Source organism: Pristiophorus japonicus, chromosome 9, assembly GCF_044704955.1.
Source record: "Pristiophorus japonicus isolate sPriJap1 chromosome 9, sPriJap1.hap1, whole genome shotgun sequence".
NCBI lineage: Eukaryota > Metazoa > Chordata > Chondrichthyes > Pristiophoridae > Pristiophorus > Pristiophorus japonicus.
The window spans coordinates 166758684-166783855 of record NC_091985.1 but is presented as its reverse complement, the minus strand read 5'-3'; the positions used below and the strand labels follow the sequence as shown (position 1 = coordinate 166783855).

At 44.3% G+C, this 25172-nt stretch overlaps 1 protein-coding gene across 2 annotated transcripts in view; it reads left to right on the top strand.

Annotated features, from left to right (window-relative positions):
* Window positions 1-25172, top strand: part of dhx57 (DEAH (Asp-Glu-Ala-Asp/His) box polypeptide 57) — a 96214-nt gene that overhangs the window by 10714 nt on the left and 60328 nt on the right. For both annotated transcript variants that reach the window (XM_070890076.1, XM_070890075.1), the window contains 6 exons: window positions 5845-6045; window positions 10224-11014; window positions 13672-13862; window positions 17767-17888; window positions 19190-19385; window positions 23968-24092. In XM_070890076.1, the coding sequence (XP_070746177.1) occupies window positions 5845-6045; window positions 10224-11014; window positions 13672-13862; window positions 17767-17888; window positions 19190-19385; window positions 23968-24092 (1626 nt within the window). The remainder of the gene's footprint in view (window positions 1-5844; window positions 6046-10223; window positions 11015-13671; window positions 13863-17766; window positions 17889-19189; window positions 19386-23967; window positions 24093-25172) is intronic.

Below are 25172 nucleotides of genomic sequence, written 5' to 3'. Positions count from 1 at the left end.
GGGTAGTCATGCCCCAGAAAGGAAAGGAAGCATTCATCACGGAACTCCACAGCGAGCATCCTGGTATCGTGCTAACGAAGGCCATTGCCCGGTCACATGTATGGTAGCCGGGAATTGACTCAGACCTGGAACACTGGGTTCGCAGGTGCACGATGTGTGCCTAACTGGGCAATGCCCCCAGGGAGGCCCCACTCAGTCCTTGGCCCTGGCCCACCAGGCCATGGTCACGTATTCACGTAGACTACGCGGGTCCGTTCATGGGAAAAATTTTCCTGATCGTTGTCGATGCATACTCGAAATGGATCGAGTGCATCATATTAAACTCGTGCATGACATCCATCACAGTGGAGAGTCTTCGTACGGTTTTCGCGACCCATGGCTTGCCGGACAATCTGGTCAGCGACAATGGCCTGTGTTTCACCAGCCATGAATTTCAGGAGTTTATGTCGGGTAATGGCATCAAACACGTCTGGACAGAACCGTTCAAGCCGGCTTCCAATGGCCAGGCGGAACGTGCGGTCCAAGTCATAAAACAGGGCATGCTTCGTTTCCAAGGACCCTCCCTTCAGTACCGCCTATCATGCCTCCTGCTGGCCTGCAGGTCCCGCCCGCATTCGCTCTCGGGAGTCCTGCCAGTGGAATTACTCATGAAACGCACGCTTAAAACGCGGCTGTCCCTCATTCATCCAGCCCTGGCAGATATTGTTGAGGGCAAGCGCCAGTCCCAAACCGAGCTCCATGATCGAAACTCAAGGGGGAGGTGTATAGAAATTGATGACGTGGTATTTGTTCTTAACCATGCTTTGGGACCCAAGTGGCTTGAGGGCACCGTAATTGGCAAAGAGGGGAATAGGGTCATAGTGGTCAGACTCAACAATGGGCAGATATGCCGCAAACACTTGGACCAAGTAAAGAAAAGGTTCAGCATAGACACTGAGGAACCCGAGGAAGAGCATGAGATGTTACCCACACCACTGCCAGTGGACGAGCAACAAGGACATTCACCAACATGCACAGTCCCTGCGGCCAACCCGGACAGGCCGGAATCACCTCAGGTGACAGAGATGCATGCCAAGGCTCAGCCACCAGAGCCCCAACTGCGGCGCTCCACGAGAGAGCGTCGACCATCTGAAAGACTTAACCTTTGACACAAAAAGACATGAGGGGGGAGGTGATGTCATGTATGCAACCTTCATACAACTGTAACCTTCACGTAACTGTAACCCTCATGCAACCACACTGTACACTGTATATATGCCCTGGAAATGCACACCTTGACCACAGGGGGTGAACTTGTGGGAGACACTCCTCACCTGGGCACTCAGGCATTTAAAGGGAGGTCCCACAGAGGGTCATCACTTCTTGGTCCTAGGAATAAAGGAAGGTCACGCAGTGACCGTGTCTGCAGTACATGCCTCGTGTGATTCAGTAGCAAGGTGCAGGGACACCACAAGCTCGGCAAGGTAGATGCAGGGGGAGTATGGCCCCCCCCCCCCCCCCCCCCCCAAAATAAAAAAGCTGTAGAAGTGTAGCTTCATCTTAGTTTTCATTTTCTAGCAGTGGTTGTAATAAAGATTCTCAGTGCATTTGTAGGTGACATTACTTTGAATATAATTGTTACCCTCCTCGGCCGCCCGACCTCTGGCCACCCGAACCCACCACCCCCTGCCCTTACCCCGGGTAGATGCAGAGGATATTTCCCCTCGTGGGGGAATCTAGAACTAGGGGCATAGTTTAAGAATAAGGGGTCGCCCATTTAGAACTGAGATGAGGAGGAATTTCTTCTGAGGGTCGTAAATCTGTGGAATTTTCTGCCCCAGATATGTCCCCAGGGAGTAAGAGGGGCAAAGAGGGAGTAATTGAATAGATTAGTGGCATAAAAGTGAAGCGAAAATCTTTTTATGTAAATTACGTAGGATATACAGCACAGAAACGGGCCATTCGGTCCAACCAGTCCATGCCAGACCAGGTGACTTCCACTCCAGCCTCCTCCTATTCTTCCTCATCTAACTCTATCAGCATAACTCACTCTTCCCTTCGCCCTCATATGCTTATCTAGATTTCCTTATTCACCTACTATGCATCTACTATTCACCTCAACTATTCCCTATGATAGCAAGTTCACATTCACACCATTCTCTGGTTAAAGATGTTTCCCAGAGAGTGGTCTAAACATATCAACAGTAAAAGGGCAGTCAGAGGAAGGGTGGGGCCGATTAGGGACCAAAAAGGAGATCGTCCTGTGGAGGCAGAGGGTGTGGCTGAGATACTAATGAGTACTTTGCATTAGTCTTCACTAGAGGAGAGGATGCTGCCAATGTAGCTGTAAAGGAGGAGGTGATAGCGATATTTGATAGAATAAAAATAGATAAAGAGGAGGTAAATAAAAGGTTTGGCTGAACAAGTAGAAAAGTCACCTGGTCCAGTTGGAATGCATCCTAGGTTACTGAGGGAAGTAAGGGTGGAAATTGCAGAGGCTCTGGCCACAGTCTTTCAATCCACCTTAGATATGGTGGTGGATTGCAAATGTTACATCCCTGTTTTTTTTTAAAAAGGGAGAGAGATGAACCCAGCAAGTACAGGCCCATCAGCCTAACGTTGGCGATGGGAATACTTTCAGAGGCAGTAATCTGGGACAAAATTCATTGGCATTTGGATATGTATGGGCTAATAAATGACAGCACGGATTTGTTAAAGGCAAATCATGTTTGACTAACTTGATTGAGTTTTTTGATGAAATAATGGAGAGGGTTGATGAGGGTAGTGTGGTTGATGTTATGTATATGGACTTTCAAAAGGTGTTTGATAAGGTACCACATAATCGACTTGCTCGCAAAATCGAAGCCCATGGGATTAAAGAGATAGCAGCGGCGTGGATACAAAATTGGCTACGGGACAGAAGGTAGAGAGTAGTGGTGAACGGTTGTTTCTCAGACTGAAGGGAAATACACAGTGGTGTTCCCCTAGCAGTCGATATAAGGACGTCCGCTGCTTTTGATATATATATTAATGACCTGCACTTGCGTATACAGAGCGTAATTTCAAAGTTTGCAGATGACACAAAACTCGGAAATGTAGTAAAAAGTGAGCAGGATAGTAAGAGACCTTAGGAGGACATAGACAGACTGATGAAATTTAATGCAGAGAAGTGTGAAGTGATACATTTTGGTCAGAAGAATGAGGAGAGGCAATATGAACTGCAATTTTAAAAGGGGTGCAGGAACAGGGACAACTAGGGGTGTATGTACACAAATCTTTGAAGATGGCATGACAAGTTGAGAAGGCTGTTAAAGCCAAGGATCCCATATGCTTTTTTATTAATAGTCATAGAGTACAAAAGCAAGGAGGTTATGCTAAACCTGTATAATTTTTAAGCCTCAGCCAGAGTATTGTGTTCAATCCTTACACCACATTCCTCCTAAAATGTCACGGCCTTGGAGAGGATGCAGAAGAGATTTACTAGAATGGTACCAGGGATGAGGGACTTCAGTTATGTGGATAGACTGGGGTTGTTCTCCTTTAGAGCAGAGACTAAGAGGAGATTTGATAGAGGTGTTCAAAATCACGAATGGTTTTGAGAGAGTAAATATGGAGAAACGGTTTCCAGTGGCAGCAGGGTCGGTAACCAGAGGGCACAGAGTTAAGACAATTGGCAAAAGAACCAGAGGCGACATGAGGGAAAAACATGTACGCAGCGAGTTGTTTTGATCTGGAATGCATGGCCTGAGAGGGTGATGGAAGCAGATTCAATAGTAACTTTCTAAAGGGAATTGGATAAATACTTGAAGGGGAAACGTTTACAGGGCAATGGGGAGAGAGCAGGGGAGTGGGACTAATTGGCTAGCTGTTTCAAACAGTCGGCAGAGGCACGATGGGCCGAATGGCCTGTGCTGTATGATTCTATGACCATCATTGTGAGTACTTTACTTCAACAACTTGCAATTATATAGCGCATTTAATGTAGTAGAATGTCCCAAGGCGCTTCATAAGAGTGTTATCAGACAAAATCTGGCACTGAGCCACGAAGGAGATCTTAGGACAGGTGAAGAGGTAGGTTTTAAGGAGTGTCTTAAAGGAGGAGAAAGTGTGGAGAGGGTTAAGAAGGCAATGCCAGAGCTTATGGCCTAGACAGCGGAAGGCATGGCCACCAGTGGTGGAGTGAAAGAACTGGGGGGATGCACAGGAGACCAAAATTAGAGGAACGCAGAGTTCTTGCAGGTTTGTAAGGCTGGAGGTTACAGATAAGAACATTAGTAATAGGACCAGGAATAGGCCATTTTGCCCCTCGAGCCTGCTCCGCCATTCAATAAGATCATGGCTGATCTGATCTTGGGCTCAGCTCCATTTCCCTGCCCCGCTCCCCATAACCCTTCACTCTTATTCTGAAACTATGCCCCCTAGTTCTAGATTCCCCCATGAGGGGAAACATCCTCTCTGCATCTACCTTGTCGAGCCCCCTCAGTATCTTCTATGTTTCAATGAGATGGCCTCTCATTCTTCTAAACTCCAATGAGTATAGATAATGACGGGCGAGGCCAGGGAGAGATTTGAACACAAGGATGAGAATCCTTAACTGTAGAAGTACTTTTTTTATGTTAGTTTATGTATTGGCAGAAACCCAATTTCAGTGAAAGAGTCTTGTATATTGTGTACACGGTAAATATGATAATATTGTTTCCATCATGGTTAAAAAGTGTGAACTTTTCTTCATGTTCAATGTATTTTCTTTGTCAAATATTATTGCTACAGTACATCCTGGGGTTTATTTTGGCAGTTTTTCCCATTTATCATTATGTCCCCAGTGTGCCTGTTGTTTTGGTGCATACAATACATTTCTTTTACCGTAATATTGCAAACCTATTTCCCTTCAAATAGAATGAAACGTTATTTTTCAATTTCAGGAAATCTTATGTGCCTGTAGTGATTAGCGATAAGGTTATGACCATTTAGAAAGATATTTCTGTAACGAGGGCAAAAAAACGTCCTATATTCAGCATTGCACACGAGTTAGTGCAAACTAGCGCCCCTCACTTATCTTGGAATCCTACGAGAAGAATTTTGGGAGCAGATGGGAAATATCTAATTCTTGCATGCTCACTCACTCTGTGGTCCTCAGTGGGATATGTTCGAGAAGAATGAAAGAAGCACAGTAAACTGTTTGTCTTCACACACGGGCTAATAAACTGTTTTTTATTATTGAGGGGAAAATCCCACCATGATTTGGAACAGTAAAAGAATGCTCACCACTCCTGCTTATACGTATATTGTCCATATTTGCTTGTGTGTAGTGTGCGATTGTACTGTAATCTCGCACTTTCCAAAGACCATCTCCATAATTGAGACTGGCCTGTTGCGTTAGGGTTGCTTCAAGCATTGATGTAATATATTTTATTTCAAGTAATTTAATTTTTCAACTGACAAAATTATCATTTTCAAAACATGTAGAGTTTGCAAAACTCGGCTGTTGCTTTGCGATCATTAAAAGAAAATATTTCTGCTGTTGTTTCTTCACAAGTGCTGTGAAACATTAGTCACAAAATGCCTTCAGCTTTTCAGAAGGTTAGATAAACTTGCATTTAAAGGGAAGCTAGATAAGCACATGAGGGAGAAACGAATAGGAGGATAGGGTGGGAGGAGGCTCGTGTGGAGCATAAACACAGACACAGACTACTTGGGCCGAATAGCCTGTTTCTGTGCTGTAAATTCTATGTGAAACTTGACCATTGACAAATCCAAGTTGATATTCCTGGTGTTTGATTGTACTTTGGCCACTAAGTTAATTTGTTTGTTGTATTAACACTTTTTTGTTCCCGTTTGTTTGCCCCTTTCCCCATTATTCTATAGAAATGAGGATTCTGACGAGGAGTGTGAACTGAAGGAAGAATATGATGACCTGGATTACAGAGCTGAAGATCAGTACTGGGCCACGAAGGAGGAGGGTTTGGCAGTGGCTGAAGATATTTCCGTCGTGTATGCTCCTGTCGAACAATATACCAATTTTGAGCAGTCTGAGATCTCTTCATTTGCTGTTCGGAAGCTGGCTAGGTTTGTTGGTGTAGACTTTTGTTGGGCCTACGTTAGATGTGTTGCTTAATTGCATTGTAAAGCTGCAGGTTAGCGATGCGAATGTGGAACTGGCTGCCACTAAGAGTGATTGAGTGAACAGCATAGATGCGTTTTAAGGGGAAGTTAAATAAGTACGTGAGGGAGAAAGGAGTCGTTGATAGGGTGAGATGAAGTAAATAGAGTGGGAGGAAGCTCATGTGTAAACATAGACTTGTTGAGCCGAATGACCTGTTTCTGTGCTGTAGATTCTATGTAAAAGATTAATGCATTTGCAGCTACAGATGCCAAATGCTTGAACCACTCACAATATTTGTTTGGAACTTCAATCCATTCTACGCTGTTATGAAACGTACTTGAGGGAACAGAATTAGTTATTTTGCTAATACAGGTACAATGTCTCAGGACCACGGTCATTCTGGTTTTTGGGTTTTTCCGGATTTCAGAGAAGAAATCCGACTTCCCAAATCCGGAAACCCCTGAGTCAAGTTTTGGGTATTTCTGGATTTCAGAGAAGAAAATCCGACTTCCCGAATCCGGCAACCTCGGGGCTGGGCCGCGACGGTTTGCGTATTTTTTTGGATTTGTGTTTGAAAAAGGTATGTACAGGTTAAAAGTCCGGTTTTCGGGAAATATTTCAGGATTCCGGACGACGACTCCTGCAATCTGCACAATGTCCGGTTTTCGGACAATTCCGGTTTTTAGAATTGCGGATTCGGGACGTTGTACCTGTTACAGTACCTTTGTAGTTTTGACCACGCATATCTTGCTCAGCAATCATTCTGTTTGTGAAGAATTGGCGATTACAAATGTACAAGAACAAATAAAAAAGCATCTTCCCAAGTTGGGTTGAGTCTTCGTACTCAGACTGTGAAATTTTACTAAAGCTGTTTGATTAGCTTCAGCTGGACCACAACTGGGGGTGGAGAGTGCGTGTTATACTGGATTTAGAAACCAATAGGAGTTCAGCTTAATCAATATGTATTATGGGCAGTTGCACATTTCTTCCTCAGAGAATCATTAGAATGATGCACATTCTACAGCACAGAATGAGGCCATTCCACCCATCGGCCTGTGCCAGCTCTTTCAAAGAGCTATCCACTTAGTCTCACTCCCCTGCCCTTTCCTCATAGCCTTGCAAATTTTTCCTCTTCAAGTATTTATCCAATTCCCTTCTGAAAGTTGTTGAATTTTCTTCCACCACCTTTTCAGGCAGCGAATTCCAGATGATAACGGGCTACATTTAAAAAAAAAATCTCCTAATTTTGCCTCTGGTTCTTTTGCCAATGACCTCAAAAAAGTCTGTGTCCTTTGGTTACCGACCCTCCTGCCATTGAACAGTTTCTCCTTACTCTATCAATAAAGTGTTCATAAGTTTGAACACCTATTTAATCTCTGAATCTTCTCGCCTCTAAGGAGAACAGCCTCAGCTTCTCCAGTCTCTTCACCTAACTGAAGTCCCGCATCCCTGGTACCATTCTGGGATCTCCTCCGCACTGTCTCTAAGGCTTTGACATTGTTCCTAGTGTGGTGCCCAGAATTTAACACCCTACTCCAGCTAGGGCCTAATCAGTGATTTATAAAGGTTTAGCATAACTTCCTTGCTTTTGTACTCTATGCCTGTTTGTAAAGCTAAGGATTCCCTATGCTTTTTTAACAGCCTTCACAACTTGTCCTGCCTCCTTCAAAGTTTTGTGTACATACACCCCCAGTTGTCTCTGTTACTACCCCCCCCCCTTTAAAATTGTATCACGTCGTTTATATTGCCTCTCCTGATTCTTCCTACCAAAAAGCATCACTTCACACTTTTCTGTGTTAAATTTCATCTGCCATGTGCCTTCACATTTCACCAGCCTGTTCCGCCCTCCTGAATTTGCAGCACTCCATTCTCTCCGGTTCACCCCTGACATTGTCATTAAACCTGCTGACAAGGGACGTGGTGGTGGTGGTGGTGGTGGTGGTGTTTTTCGGCAAACTCATCTCTACTTTGTGGAGGCTGAACACCAACTCTCTTACACCTCCTCCTACCTCCCCCAGACCATGATCCCACCACCGCACATCAAGCCATTGTTTCCCAGACCGCCACTGGCCTCATCGCCTCTGGAGATCTTTCCGATTCCCCCCCCCGTCACGACCTCCAGCTTCATAGTCCCTCAACCCCGCACAGCCCGCTTCAACCTCCTTCCACAATCAGGACTGCTCTGGTAGACCCATCGTTTCAGCCTGTTCTTGCCCCCGGAACTGATTTCTTCCTATCTCAACTCCTTTTTTTTCTCCCCTTGTCCAGGCTCTTCCGATCTACATCCACAACTCTCCAATGCCTTCTGCCACTTTAACCACTTCCAGTTTCCGAGCTCTAATCATCTCCTTTTCATCATGGACGCCAGACCCTCTGCATCGCCATCCCCCACCAGGGTGGCCTGCTGCTTCTTTGAATGGAGGCCCGATCACCACCCTCCTCCGCCTGGCTGAACTTATTCTTCCATTGAACAACTTCTTCACTCACTTCTTCCAAATAAAAGGAGTTGGTATTGGAACCCGTATGGGTTTCAGCTATGACTGCCCTTTTGTGGAATATGTGAAAATTGTTTGTTCCAGTTCTGCGTATGGCCCCTCCTGCACCTCTTTTTCTGGTACGTTGATTACTGTGTTGGTGCAGCTTACTGCTTTGCCTGAACTGGAACATTTCATCAACTTTGCTTCTAATTTCCTTGGCCTCCTACACTGTTCCAATGAAGCTCAACGCAAGCTCGATGAACAGCACCTCATCTTTGGATTAGACACTTTACAGCCTTCCAGCTTAAACATTGAATTCAACAACTTTATATCATAACCACCGCTCCCATTTTATCGGACAGCAGATGCTAGTAATGGTTCCGCTGTTACCATTTACAGCTCCTCTAGACCCATCTTTTGTGTCTGTACTTGTCACATTACCACTCCCATTTGCCTTGCATCATTTCCCCTTTGCTCATTTAATCTCACCTGCCCTCCTTCCTATCACAGACCTTCCCCAGACAAAATGGGTTCCTTTTGGATGACCATATTATGATGCAGATGAAGTATGCATTCAATAAATAAGGACACTGAAAATTTATCCTCCTGGTGTCTAGATAGTGGATTTACTGATAACTCAGTTTCTATGGCTACGGAGAAGGAGAAACATAGAAACATAGAAAATAGGTGCAGGAGTTGGCCATTCAATGAGTTCATGGCTGAACATGCAACTTCAGTACCCCATTCCTGCTTTCTCGCCATACCCCTTGATTCCCCCAGTAGTAAGGACTACATCTAACTCCTTTTTGAATATACCCGTCTCTACATTATTTCAGGCCTCATACTTACCCCAATTATAATTGTTAGTTCAACTCCAACGTGCAATTCCCTTATTAAGAAAATAAAATGCAAATCTATACTTTTATCTAATTCTTATTGATAACTTATCCTGTTTTGCTTGCATATCAAACAGTTAGTCCCTTCCTGGCAGAGGTATCAGATTAGATTGATTAGTGCACTACACAATGTTTTGGGACCGAGTCCAGTTAATAAGCCGTGCCTTCTCCCTAGTTTGGCCAAAATCACAAAATGCTGTGCAGTTTGAACACATCCTGTTTATTTTTAAATGTGGAATAGAATAAAAAATGCATGCACTCCATGTGTTGCCTTTTGTGTGAAGTAGAAGTGGTGGCATACACTGGTGTGTCCCTCATGCATTGAAGGGAATGGGAACGGGAGTGGGAGTGGGAGCGAGTCCCTGTGCAAAGTTTACCCTGTACTTTTCCCGCCCTCTTCAAATCTTATTGTTTGTCAGTAGGTCTATGTGTCAGAAATGTGTCTTTGTTTGTAAATGGCACAAGTTTTGAACAACCTACAGGTTTGTAGAAGCTGTAAATAGTTCTAGGTCATTTGGAGATAAGTTTAAAGTTAACTGTTATATAAATAGTTTTAGCTCAATTTCTCTGTACGTTTGCCATCGCAACTTACCCATGGAAGGTAAACAGCCCATAATCTGTTATTCCGATTGCACTTGAGAAGGATAACTATTGCCTATATCTATGGTTAATGTTGCATTGTGTCGTAGAGGAATTTTACATATTACATTGAATTCAGTTGGTGAATCGTGATGGTATGCAAAAATAACATACATATTTCTACTTCAGGTATGGTTTTCATGCAGATCATTGCATATTGGCACTCAAAATGTTTGATGGGGATGTAGGATCATCTTTGGAACATCTGTTGCAACAGTGCTTCATGGAAAATTCCAGAGATGCGATCAAGGCCTCTCCCAAATCTGGTAACATCAGCATGGAGGAGTGTGAGGAGCGGAGGCAAGAAGAAGCACTTGCTCTCAGCTCCATATACGAGGACAAATTCTCCGAAAGGATTCGAAACCGGGTCTGGAGCATTGAACTGCCACTCGGGTTTCTGACGCAGAAGCTTGATATATCGGGAAGGTGTGAGATGAAAGACTCGGCAACAAAATCTTTGAAAGGCGTTTGTCAATATTACCTCAAGGGCAGTTGCCACTTTGGGTCAAGATGCAAGTTAAGACATGAGCTTCCTTCAAAGGAAGACAGGAAAGAGGACAGTCATTTGCGTTGTGACCGCAATGCACTGCTGTACACACTCGAGATCCGTTTTCCACCTGATAATAAATATCCATACCAAGTCCCACTTTTAGCCTTTTCTTCTATCAATGACAGTCTGCCTCAAGCTTGCCGTTTGCATATAGCCGAACATCTCTACGGAGAGGCCTTGTTAGCAGCAGAAACAAATGAACCAGTGGTCCACACTTTGATCATGTGCCTGGAAGATGAAGTGAAAATGAGCGAACTACTCCTTGAAACCACCCATAAATACAGCATGCCTCCTGTTCTGCTCTCTGTCTCGACTGAACAAACTAACGGTGAACAATATCGCAACTCTCCGCTCGATCGGCAGCTTGCAGGTACGATGTAAACCAGGGGCCCTTGAGATTTGGGGGGGAAACTGCCCTTCAGAAAAAGGCCTGTTATCGCCTCTGAGAGGCATACGGTCTTTCCGACCCATCTGCAATCGCCCCTGGGCTGGAGTTTCCGCCGCGCCCTGTGTTTCCGCCATGCCCGGGGGCGACCCCTTTTGCACCCTGTGCGGGAAATTGCCCCGCAGGAGCACGGCCGCTGCCGGTCGGTGCCCCTGACGGCTTCGCAAGGCAGGAAGCTGCCAGTGGCTGGGCGGTGCCGCCGCCCTTAAAGGGGAAGGGGCACTGCCGCGGCAGCCATTTTGTTTTAATTGTCGGGACGACTCCTGAGTCGACCTGACAATGGAGGCCACTGGTTCGACCGGACTGGCAGCCTGGCACCCCCTCTTTGGCCGCTGGCCTGGGCAAACCCCTCCCTGGTGGCCCAGTGGGCTCCATGGAGGCCTCACTAGGCCTCGTTGACATCATAAGAACATAAGAAATAGAAACAGGAGTAGGCCATACGGCCTCTCGAGCCTGCTCTGCCATTCATGGCTGATCTGATCATGGACTCAGCTCCACTTCCCTGCCCGCTCCCCATAACCTCTTATCGTTTAAGAAACTGTCTATTTCTGTCTTAAATTTATTCAATGTCCCAGCTTTCACAGCTCTCTGAGGCAGCGAATTCCACAGATTTACAACCCTCCTGAGAGAAGAAATTTCTCCTCATCTCAGTTTTAAATGGGCGGCCCCTTATTCTAAGATCATGCCCCCTAGTTCTAGTCTCCCCCATCAGTGGAAACATCCTCTCCACATCCACCTTGTCAAGCCTCTTCATAATCTTATACGTTTCGATAAGATCACCTCTCATTCTTCTGAATTCCAATGAGTAGAGGCCCAACCTACTCAATATTTCCTCATAAGTCAACCCCCTCATCCCCGGAATCAACCTTGTGAACCTTTTCTGAACTGCTTCCAAAGCAAGTATATCCTTTCGTAAATATGGAAACCAAAACTGCACGCAGTATTCCAGGTGTGGCCTCACCAATACCCTGTATAGCTGTAGCAAGACTTCCCTGCTTTTATACTCCATCCCCTTTGCAATAAAGGCCAAGATACCATTGGCCTTCCTGATCACTTGCTGTACCTGCATACTATCCTTTTGTGTTTCATGCACAAGTACCCCCAGGTCCTGCTGTACTGCGGCACTTTGCAATCATTCTCCATATAAATAATAACTTGCTCTTTGATTTTTATTTCTGCCAAAGTGCATGACGTCACACTTTCCGACATTATACTCCATCTGCCAAATTGTTGCCCACTCACTGAGCCTGTCTATGTCCTCTTGCAGATTTTTTGTGTCCTCATCACACATTGCTTTTCCTCCCATCCTTGTAGCGTCAGCAAACTTGACGTTACACTCAGTCCCTTCTTCCAAGTCGTTAATATAGATTGTAAATAGTTGGGGTCCCAGCACCGATCCCTGCGGCACCCCACTAGTTACTGGTTGCCAACCAAAGAATGAACCATTAATCCCGACTCTCTACTCTCTGTTAGTTAACCAATCCTCTATCCATGCTAATATATTACCCCCAACCCCGTGAACTTTTATCTTGTGCAATAACCTTTTATGTGGCACCTTGTCAAATGCCTTCTGGAAGTCCAAATACACCACATCCACTGGCATGGTCAGCGCGGTGGTGATGGACACTGACCCTTTCCTGCCCCGATATTGCACTGAGAGGCGGTTTCAGAGCAAAAGAGCCACATTTTCCTGCTCTTCCCTCCGATTCCTGCCGGGTGGTAACTTTCCGGCTAATTCAAAGTGCACTCCCCAATTTCTTGCTGAGGATAATTTCGGACCCTTGGTGTGGTACCCTTTGTACCTGAAAGAGCTTGCTCTGGAGCAAAAATAAGTCTGAGTTTTATGGAGTAACTACTTGAGTCTTGGAGGAGTTAACCCATGGAATAACCAGGTACTTAACGGCAGTGAATGTAGATTTAGTTGAAGCATTTTTTTTTTAAATGGGAACATTCCAGGGAGCTGAGGTTTACAGATTTGTGAGCACAACCGAAGGGAGCAGATCTTGTACCTGGATCTAATTGTGGGAGGGTGGGGAGATGCTAGGTGGGCCTATTCACATTTTATTTTAGGTAATAATAATAAAAAAGAATGACTTGCATTTACATAGCGCCTTTCACAACCTCAGGACGACCCAATGAAGTACTTTTGAAGCGCAGTCACTGTTGTAATAAAGGAAACGCAGCAGCCAACCTGTGCACAGCAAGCTCCCACAAACAACAATGAAATAAATGACTAGATCATCTGTTTTAGTGATGTTGGTTGAGGGAGAAATGTTGGTAACGACACCGGGGACAGCTCCCCATGTCATCTTTGGATAAGGCCATGGGATCTTTTATGCCCACCTGAGAGGGCAGACGGGGGCCTCAGTTTAACATCTCATCCGGCAGGGCAGCACTCCCTCAGCACCGGACTGGGCTTGACCGCTCAAGTCTCTGGTGTGGGACTTGAACCCACAGCCCTCTGACTCCGAAGCGAGGGTGCTACCCACTGAGCCAGGGCTGACACTTGGTTTTGGTATGGTTTTCGTCGTATATCAGCCATTGTCTGTCATTTCATAGCCAACATGGTTGATGTGTTGTAGTTGCAGTGAAAGACGATGCTCGGGAGGAGGAGGAAGATGACGACTTGCAGGAGGAAGAGCCTGAGGCCGTGGTTATGGAAACTGAGAGTTACGTACATCTGAAGAAGAGGCAGTTGAAGAAGTTTGACTGGAAAGTGGAGAACGTATTTAAGGAAAACCAAAAACTTTGTAAACAATTTCAAGCCAAATGGGTAACTTCATACATGCTCCAATTTTATTCAAGGTTGGGGGGTGGGTGGGGGGGCGGTGTGTATGGTATATGATGGTTAATAGAGACATGTTTTTTACTGTTTCCCCAAGTGTTAAGCACTGAACATTCGTACGGTGAATTTTGTTGCGGAGTACTTTCTGCTCAGCAAAGATCTGTCCTTTAGAAACGCAGGGTTCCAGTTAGATGGAAGATCCTGTTGTGAGATGACTTTTTAAAATTATATCAATAATTTACAGTTGAAAGTTAAGGCGTCTGATATCATGGTATGAGGAAATACAAAGAAAGACATGGAAAAGCTTTAAAACGGTGGAGATCCAAAGACTTCGGGGGGGAGGGAGGAGGAAAGAGGGGAAGAGAGATCATTAAAATATCTTCTGTGCCGGTTGGCGAGTCTAGGACTAGGGGGAAAGGTCTAAAGAGGCAGACCTTTCAAGAGAGAAATTAGGCAACAATTCTACCCACAAAGGGTGGTAGGAGTTTGGAAAACTCTTCCGCAAATGGCTATTGATGCGAGATCAATTAATTTTAAATATGTTATTGTTAGATTTTGTTAACCAAAGATATTAAGGGATATGCGGCAGAGGCGGGTATATGGAGTTGGGTCACAGATCAGCCGTGATCTCATTAAATGGCGGAACAGACTCGACGGGCTAAATGGCCTACTTCTGTTCCTATTCTGAAAAATTAGGACTTCTTTCAACTATAACGGCATCAGTGTATTAAAACATCCGAAGGCGCTTCACAGGAGCGTTTTCAAACAGAATTTGACACCGAGCCATGTTAGGAGGGTCAAAGAGCAAAGAGAGAGGTTGTAAGGAGCGTCTTGGAAGAGGAGAGAGAAGTAAGAGGTTTTGAGGTTTAGGGAGGGAATTCCAGAGCTTAGGGCCCAGGCAGCTGAAGGCTGGTGGAGCGATGAAAATCGAGGATGCGCAAGAGGCCAGAATTGGAGGAGTGCAGAGTTCGTGCAAGTTTGTAGGGCTGGAGGAGGTTATAGAGATAGGGAGGGGCGATGTCATGGTAGAGCAGGTTTGAAAACAAGGATGAGAATTTTAAAATCGATGCATTGCTGGATCAGGAGCCAATGTAACTCAGCGCAAGCAAGGGGTGATGGGTGATGCTTTAGGATATGGGCAGCAGAATTTTTGATTAGTTCAAATTTACGGTGGGTGCAAGGTGGGAGGCTGGCCAGGAGAGCATTGGAATAGTCGAGTCCGGATGTAACAAAGGCATGAATGAGCGTTTTTGCAACAGATGACAAAATTAATTCTCACTTGGAGAAACATGGGTTATAATGGACAGCCAGCATGGACTTGTGAATTAAATATAACATCTGACTAACCTTAGTGAGTTCTTTGATGAAGTAACAGAGAAGTTTGATGAAGATTGTGCAGCCGATGTTGTATATATGGACTTCCAAAAGGCATTTGATAAAGTTCCGCATAATAGACTTATTTGGAAAATAGAAGCACGTGGTATTAATGGGACGGTGGGAACTTAGATGCAAAATTGGATCAGGGATACGAGGCAGAGGGTAGTGATGAACGGATGTTTATCTGACCAAAGGGAAGTATGCAGAGGACTCCCCCAGTGGTTGATATTAGGACCTCCGCTGTTTTTGATGTATATTAACACCGTGAACTTGGGTATAGGAAGTACAATTTCAAAGTTTGCAGACGATGCAAAACATAGTAAATAGTGAACAGGATAGTTGCAGACTTGAGGAGGACACAGACAGACTGGTGAAAAGGACACACACGTGGCAGGTGCTATTTAATGCGGATTAGTGTGAAATGATGCACTTTGGGAGAAATAAAATGGAGAGGCAGTATAATCTAAATGGTACTACTGTGAGAGGTGGGGGAGGAATGCAAGAACAGAGATTCCTGGGGGTGCATATTCAAAAACTTTGAAGGTGGCAGGGCAAGTTGATACAGCAATTAGGAAAGCATATGGGATACTTGTCTTTGTAAATAGGGGCATTGAATGCAAGAAAAATGAAGTCTTGCTGAACTTTACAAAGCACTGGTTAGGCATCAGCTGGAGTATTGTATACAATTCTGGGCACCAGACTTTTAAGAAGGATGTCCAGGCCCTGGAGAGGGTACAGAGGAGGCTTACCAGTATGATACCAGGGATGTGGGAGTTCAGTTATGTGGAGAGGCTGGAGAAGCTGGGATTATTCTCCTTAGAGCAAAGAAGATTAAGGGGAGACCTAATAAAGGTATTCAAAATTTATGAGGGGTTTTGATAGAGCAAGTAGGGAGAAATTGTTTTCTCTGGCAAGTGGGTTAGTAACCAGAGGTCCTAGATTTAAAATAATTGGCAAAAAAACTAGATGGGAAATGGGGGGAGGAGAAATTTCTTCAGAGGTTTGTTAAGTTACCACAGGGAGTTGTTGAGGCGAATAGTATAGATGCATTTAAGGAGAAACTAGATAAGCATATGGAGGAGAAGGGAATAGAGAGTTATACTGACCGCGTTAGATGAGGAAAGACGGGAGGAGGCTCGAGTGGAACATAAACGGCGGCATGGACTGGTTGGGCCGAATGACCTTTTTCTGTGCCGTATATTCTATGCAATATGGAAGATCTAGACAGCACCACCTGAAACGGTGGTGGCATCAGATTCTCTAGGAACTTTTAGAAGGCAATTGGATATGTACTTGAAGAGGATGTGCAGGGTTATGGGGGAAAAGGCTGGGGTGTAGGACTAAATTGGATAGCTCTTTCAAAGAGCCGGCACAGGCATGACAGGCTAAATGGCTTCCTGTGCTGAAAGATTCATGATCTATGAGCTGAGGCAGGGGTGGAGATGGGCGATATTACCAAGGTAGAAGTAGGCGGTGATGTAGAGGATATGGATCTTGGAAGCTCAGTCCAGGGTCAAATAGGACGCCCAGTTTGTGAACGGTCTGGTTCAACCAAGGGCAGTGGCAAGGGAGCGGGATGGAATCGGTGGTTAGTGAATGGAGATTTTTGCGGGCACCGAAGACAATGGCTTTGGTCTTCCCGATATTCAATTGAAAGAAATTTCTGCTCATCCAATACTGAATGTTGGACGAACCGCGTGACACATCAGAGACAGTGGAGGGTTCGAGAGAGGTGGTAGTGATGTAGAGTTGTGTGTGTTTAGCGTACATGTGGAACCTGTTCGGGTGATGGCGCCAAGGCCCAGCAATTGGATGAGAAATGGGAGGGGGCTAAGGATAAATGGAGCGACTGCTGCCAACAACTGGAAGCTGCACAGAAGTATATTGTGCATTAATCTGAAAGCTCCAGCGACCGGAAGCATGATGTTTCTGCTTTTTTTTTAAAAAAATGAGCCTGCTCCCTTCCCAGCTTTTGCTATCCAGCCTGCTCCCTTCCCCGCTTCTCTAACGAGCCTGCTCCCATAACGAACCGGAAGCGCAGATCGCAGCTTTCAGTTCGTTGGTAACAGTCGCGGCCTAGATCGAAGTAGAGTTTTTCCGGTAGTTCAGGGGTGGAGAACGAGGTGCCATCAATGCAAGATTGAAGAGAGGAGAATTGGACCAAGGGGCTGGAGAAACGTCTTCAGACCGAGAGTTGTGAGGCTGTGGAATTCACGTCTAGGGTTAGTGGTTGAGGCAGAAACTGTGTCAACTTTCAGGATTCGATTGGACAGTTGGATGAAGGAAAAGGGGTTGAAGGGATATGGGAACAGGGTGGCTCAATGTTATTAGAACAAATTGCTCCCTTAGAGGGAAAGCACCACACGGACTGGTTGAGTTGAATGGTCCATTTCTGTGTTATAACTTCTATGTATTTCTACGTATCATCATTAAGATAAGTTGCCTGAGGCAGATGTCTGTTCTCCTTGAGTCCCAAGTCATGTCTTTTTTTCTCTGAAAGATGTTGTTATTTCAGTCTTCCAGGCGCTACCAGTCAATGTTGCAGGAGAGGAAGAAACTCCCAGCGTTTCATGAAAGAGGCACAATCTTGGATTTGCTGGACAAGGCCCAGGTGCTGGTAGTGAGTGGAATGACAGGGTAAGTTCAGGAGAAGTAGGCATTGGAGTCGACAGAAAGTGCTACTGCTGGCAAATTAATACGCTTAATGATTTGAGTGTTTCAGTAATTGAACCGCCAGAAAATGCTGAGTAGGAATAGTAATATTGTCCATTGGCTATAGCAGTAGGCTCGTGTGAAGCATTCTGTGCTGTACGTTTTATGTTATGCAGATCATAGCCTGGAGGTCCATAATTTGACCGCACAAAAGGGTGTGATTTAAATTGAGCTCTACTGGAAAAACTTGAACATACCTTAAATATTTCATAGTGTGATTGAATATGTTCGACTTGTCTGGATGAGTGCAGCTACAGCAATTCTGAAGAAGCTCACCACCATCTAGGACAAAGCAGCCCGCTTGATCGGTAACTCATCCACCACTTTAAACATCCACTCCCTCCACCCAGTGTACCGTGGCTGCAGTGTGTACTATCCACAGGATGCTCTGCAGCAACTCGCCAAGGCTTCTTCCCAGCACCTCCCAAACCCGTGACCTCTAGCACCTAGAAGGACATGGGCAATAGGTGCATGGGAACACCACCACCTCCAAGATCCCATCCAGGTCACACACACCATCCTGACTTGGGACATATATCGCCGTTCTTTCATCGTCGCTGGGTCAAAATCCTAATGGCACTGTTCACCACACGGACTGCAGCAGGTCAAGAAGTGGGCTCACCACCACCTTATCGAGGACAACTAGGGATGGATGATAAATGCTGGCCTTGCTAGTGATGCCCATATCCAAAGAAATTAATTTTAAAAAAAATCTTAATGAGAGATGGTGCCCAGTTTTAGTTCCTAACTAGATGGCAGGGAAAATATTAACTGCATGCAACTGTGGGCCAATGCAACATTAAAGGAGTACTTGAGAATAGATCAGATAATGGCGTCATCACCAAGTGTTTATAGCAAAACATCTGCATCCTGTATTTATGTTTCAGGAGTCAGCCTCTGTTACTAATTCCCTTCCCCAGTGCTCTCTGCTTTTAGTTAAGCAATGGGGAATGTTGGAGCTGAGGCTGAATATTGAAATATTAGATATTAGATAATAATGAATTATCCGGAGTTAGAAAACTACTTTTGCTTTTTGACAGAGTGGTATTTGCCCAAAAATTCTCAAAAATGTAGATGTTAGAATATTTTACCTCAGATATTCCTTCAAGCAATGGATTAATGGTTCCCAGTTTCTTAAACCCTTATTCCGTTGTTCAAGTATAAAAAGGAGGGGATTTATTTGTATTGGTAAGTTTGACAGACAATTTTTTTGTGAAATTCCTCAGGTGTGGAAAGACGACTCAGATTCCTCAGTTTATCCTGGATGACTCTCTCAATGGTCCTCCTGGGGCAGTTGCAAATATCATCTGTACTCAGCCTCGAAGGATCTCTGCCATTTCTGTAGCTGAGCGTGTAGCCAAAGAACGGACCGAGAGGCTCGGAGGAAGTGTAGGATACCAAATTAGACTTGAAAGTATGAAGGTTAGTATATATTTACCAAATAAGTCATATTTTCTATACCATCCCATGTATTTTTAGAATTTTGTTGCAAGAATATCAGTTAGCTCTTAATGTGCGGTGCGCAGGTTAAATGCCGATTCTTTCACGTTTTTCTTTGGCTAGGTGGCATTGTGGCTCGTGATCTTTTCTAGACTGGGCACTGCTGCTCACTGACAAACAGGAGGCATTCGCCTTCTGGCCAGTGTGTCTTCCGCATAATTGCACAACGCCTTGTGTCACCACCCAGCTGGGAGTTGGTCAAACGTTCAGTCAATTCAGGCGAGTCTCAGTGTCGGCTCAATTTCAGACTTGTGCTCCCCGGTGATCTGTCTGATTTTAGCCAACACCCTCCCCGTTTCCTTGCATTCTACCAGGCGCCTCTCTTGCTGTCTCATCTGCCTAGTTTCTCTCGTCCCCTCCCCACTGACGTACTCCAATCCACGTGTCTAAAGACAACGATAGTTCTGTGCACCTCTCCTCCTCATAGCTCCTTTTGGTAAGTTTGTTGGGAGGAGAGTTCGATGTTGAGTTTGATGTGACTTCGATAATGATTCCAGTATTTTGTACAACTGCCATGTCTTGTAAATGTTGACTGTGCTGTAGAAATTATTCCTGCACCGCTTAATGTTTTGCCATATTTTGTATTTGATGGTGAAAAAATGTACGGAAATACTTAGATCTTTTAGATGGTTGTTCAGCACTCCGAGCTGGAGAGCTACTAAGCCAGGCTGCATTTTTAGTGTGAAGTGTAGATACAGTGTTTGAACAAATTAATATTTAAAGATATATCCTGCATTAAAGGTACATACAGAATCAATGATTCAGATCGTATTGGGATGCACTAAATTGTCACAGACTCGATTAATGTTTCTGACCTGACAGACTTGCCTATGATCAAGGAATTTGCTAAACCTATAATTGTGTACGTGTTAGTAAAAGCCAGACTTCCACTACCCTTCTTGATCTCCATGCAACCCCTGTGACTGAGGGGGCAGGTGATGGACCTGTTCCCTGAGAGATCTATGAGATTGGACTAGGACTGACGCCATTTCTGATTTCTCCTCGCTCCTTCCGATTGGCACCTTCAGTGTGTGGGAGATCAGTTGCTCACGCTCATGTCTTATCAGTCTGTGCCTTGCATACTATTTTTGATAAAGCACTCATATAATTCATATTGCCAGGAATGTTAGTACAAACTATTCGTAAACTGTTCCATATTTATGCAAATTACTCTGGTGCTAACAAACATTGATTATTTGCCATTCTATTATTTTTTCAATCTGTTTGGTGTGGATTAATATGTATATTCTTGGAGTTCTCCATATTACAGTAATTGTTGTACCACCGAGTCTTAAAACATGGTAAATGGTCATCTACCCAATTGAAGTGTGTCCCTCTTGTACATGAACTCTCTCAGCACACTATCTAATTGTACTTTGAGTAACCCCAACTATTTTACATCTGTTAGTCTTAGTTGGCTGACTATTCCAGACATTTATCAATCTTTGAATAAAAAAGCTATTTACTGCTATACGTGTTCCAAATTTGCTTTTCACTTCTGACATTACACATCATGGGCTCAATTTTCCCCAAAGCTGTTTTTTGAAGAGTTACGTCCCAGGTACTCCAAAAAAAAATCATCCAAGTTTCCCCGTTTGAATTCTTCATTTTGCCACCGCCTAGCCTGTCGTCTAGTTTTGGGGGTGGAGCCCAAGATCTGCGCCAAAAACATGGATTGCCACGGTAACTAGGGACACAATGCGGACTGAGGCTGGAAAGTGAAACATCTAGCCAGCTCACAGCAACCTGCTCAAGCACATTACAGCAACTTACCCAGCACAATAAACATTACAGCAACTTACCCAGCACAATAAACATTACAGCAACTTACCCAGCACAATAAACATTACAGCAACTTACCCAGCACAATAAACATTACAGCAACTTACCCAGCACATTAAACATTACAGCAACTTACCCAGCACAATAAACATTACAGCAACTTACCCAGCACAATAAACATTACAGCAACTTACCCAGCACATTAAACATTGCAGCAACTTACCCAGCACATTAAACATTACAGCAACTTACCTCCATTACATTATTAAAATGTAATGACAAAAGTCTATCCCACGTTTGCCCCCCCCCCCCCCCCCCCCCCCACTGATGCCGGTTGCAGTCCGTGCATCTATTCCTGGCCAAATGGCCTCCTCCCTCCCGGTCCCCGCTCCTATCCCAGGTCGAACAGCCTCCCAATGCCGGTCCCTGCACCTATCCCTGGCCGAATGGCCTCCCGACACCGGTCCCTGCACCTATCCCCGGTCGAACGGCCTCCCCACCCTCCCTTCCCGGTCCCCGCACCTAACTATGCGCGAAAGGCTTCCTCCCCCTCTCTCTCACCTCTCTGCTGCTGCTGTCCGGGCATCTGCTGCACTGATTTACTTACCTGCGCCGATTGTCTTAGCTCACCAGAAGGGTTTTCCCACAGAGGCCACATATGCCGTCCTAAGAAGAATTGGGGTAAATCGGAGCTGGCCAAACTTGCTTTTCTGGCCAGAATTGGTGCGAGTGGCACAAAAAAAACTAACCTAAAAATATCATAACTAACTGAGTTACGCTGGCGCACATTAATCGGGGAAACTTATATTTTTTTAGCTTAGGCTAAAAAAAGCGTCACGTGCTAAAAAAACGGTGCAAATCACTGGGGAAAATTGAGCCCTTTATGAGTACTTTCTGTTTACTTTAGCCAGTTTCTTAACCATTTCAACAATTCTTTCCTGGATTCCTGTGGGTTTTATTTTAGCTAGAAGTCTCTCATGTGGAACTTTGAACAAAAGTTTTGCGAAAGTCTAAAATATATTATAGGGAGTACCAGTGTCTACTTTATCTGTAATGTCTTCAAAGAAGTCAAAGAGGTTTGTCAGACAGGATCGTCTCCATTTAAAGCTGTTTTTTTGTTACATTATTGCAATAAAGATATTCCTCCAGCCTGCCCCTGAAAATAGATTTCATTATTTTACCATTTATTGATGATGGCCTACTCAGCAGGTAACTATCTTGGGCAATTTTTAAATTCTTTTAAAAATATAAGTAATAAATTTATTCTTTCACTAGTCCTGCAAAGTGTGAATAGCGTTGAGCCATTTGTCGGTAACTGTAGCCAGTGCCTGCTAGTTTCTTCCCTGCTTGCTGCCGCTTCCTCTGTACATACCTTCTCTCCCACATTACAACAGTAACTACACCCCAAAAGTACTTGATTAGCTGTAAAGTGCTTTGAGATGTCTGGTGGTCATGAAAGATGCTATATAAATGCAAGTCTGTCTTTCTTTCTGGCCCAAGGACTGTGCTAGTCTTAAATTTGCTGAACTGCCTCTAACTTCAAAAAAACCCTCTCGACTCCTGGGTTTAGTACAGAAATTGCAGCAAGTTAGTAGTCTAGTATCTAGTGAATGGTTTTGGAAAACATCCACTTAATAGTTCAGCTATTTTATATTGTGCTTCATCTTCATTGCCACTTGTATCTTCATTGCTTCTTCTATCTTTGAGTTCTAATTTCCTTTCTAACTGGCTGTAAAGCGCTTTGGGACATCCTGAGGTCGTGAAAGGCGCTATATAAATACAAGCCTTTCTTTTACTGTTGTGATTACAGAGGAGCCTTTTAATACTATACTTAATACCCTGTAAGGGTTAACTTCAAACTGCCACTCGGAATCCGTTAACCTTAAAGTAAATGCAGTTTTATTAATTACAAGCTAGCAGGGGAGCTCTTCCATAAGGAACACTCAAAGAAGTGGCTGGAGGCATCTTCCTTTATACAATTTCAGATCAGGTCATTACATAATTATGCAAGTTACAATTAATATATGATGATTGACAGCGCTTCCTCCAGTCTGGCTTCCATATGCCTTAAATGATCATTCCAGACAATTGATATAGTTTTCATTTTTATTCTACCCATATCTTGTTCATGCAGTTTCTATGTTATCTCTCTTCACTTTGCCCCCCAAGTCTTTTTGGTCTGAGAACTAGAACTTTTTGCTTCTCCTAGGAATGTTCCCACACTTTGCCAACAAGGTTCCATTTTAGAATAAGTTTAGCTTAGTTTCAAAATGGCGCAATGTTTTTAAAGAATTAATTCATTTCCCTCTTCATACCCTTACTTATTTCATCTCTAGTGTTCTCTTTGCACTCCTAAGATCCTTTTCAATCTCTTTTAGTAAATGCTTGTACTCCTTGCTCCATCCTTTTTGCCTGTTTTTGTTTCTCTATTCCCATTGTAAATTCCCTATTCGCCCATTTTGGAGATTGCTTATTGAATTGATGTTTATTTTGCTTGGGTACGTACTAATTCTGCATAATCACCATTATTGTTTTCAAAGTGTTCTATTTTTCCTCAATGGAAATGCTTGTCACCAATATTTCCCAGTTAATTTCTTCTAGTTATTCCCTCATTCCTTTGAATTTGTGTTTTTAAATGTCTATATACTCGGGATTTCTACTCTTTGATCCTGAATAAGCCTGGTGTATCTTCCAAACTAATTTAATGTGATTATATTTTCAGTCCTCCTCGACCAGGTTGCTTTACTGCACTACAGGAGTGCTACTCAGACGACTGGAGGCAGACCCAGATCTCCAAGGCGTGTCCCATGTTATTGTAGATGAAGTTCACGAAAGAACAGAGGAAAGGTAATTCTGTTTTTCACCTCCGACCAGCTCATTGTTGGTTTCAGTACAGTATTAGTGGAGGAACTCACCAAAGTAGAAAAGGAGATCATTCAGCAGTGGTTTTAAAACAACAGTGCTTGTGGGAAGAAGGATAGACTGAGAGAAGGTGAGGGGTTCCAGTTTGAAGTCCTGGGAAAGATTAAAGTGCAACGGAAATGAGTCTTGATTTCAAGACAGTGGTGATGTAGGGAGGAGCAAGAATGTGCAGGAGAACATATTTGGAATTTAGCAAGAACAGGAGAGGGAAGTTCAGAGGAGTCTTGACCATAGTAGTGATGGTAGAATAAGGAGCGACGAGAACAGTTGCAACAGATGGCGACAAACCGAGAGCTTAGAGGCTTAGACCATAGAATCATAGAAGTTTACAGCACAGAAGGAGGCCATTTCGGCTCATCATGTCCGCGCCGGCCACCAAAGAGCTCTCCAGCCTAATCCCACTTTCCAGCTCTTGGTCCGTAGCCTTGTAGGTTACGGCACTTCAAGTGCGCGTCCAAGTACTTTTTAAATGTGGTGAGGGTTTCTGCCTCTACCACCCTTTCAGGCAGTGAGTTCCAGACCCCCTCCACCCTCTGGGTGAATACATTTTCCCTCAAATCTCCTCTAAACCTCCCCCCAATTACTATAAATCTATGCCCCTGGTTATTGATCCCTCTGCCAAGGGAAATAGGCCCTTCCTATCCACTCTAACCAGGCCTCTTATAATTTTATACACCTCAGTAAGGTCTCCCCTCAGCCTCCTCTGTTCCAAAGAAAACGACCCCAGCCTATCCAATCTTTCCTCATAGCCAAAATTCTCCAGTCCAGGCAACAAGATGTAGAGAAGATGTTTCTACTTGTGGGAGAAACCAAAACTAGGGGCCATAGATGCAAGACAATTGCCAATAAATCCAATAAGGAATTCAGGAGAAACTTTACCCAGAGTAGTGAGAATGTGGAAATCGCTACCACAGGGAGTAGTCGAGGCGAATAGTGTAGATACTTTTAAGGGGAAATTGGATATGCACATGAGGGAGAAAGGAATAGAAGGACATACTATTAAGG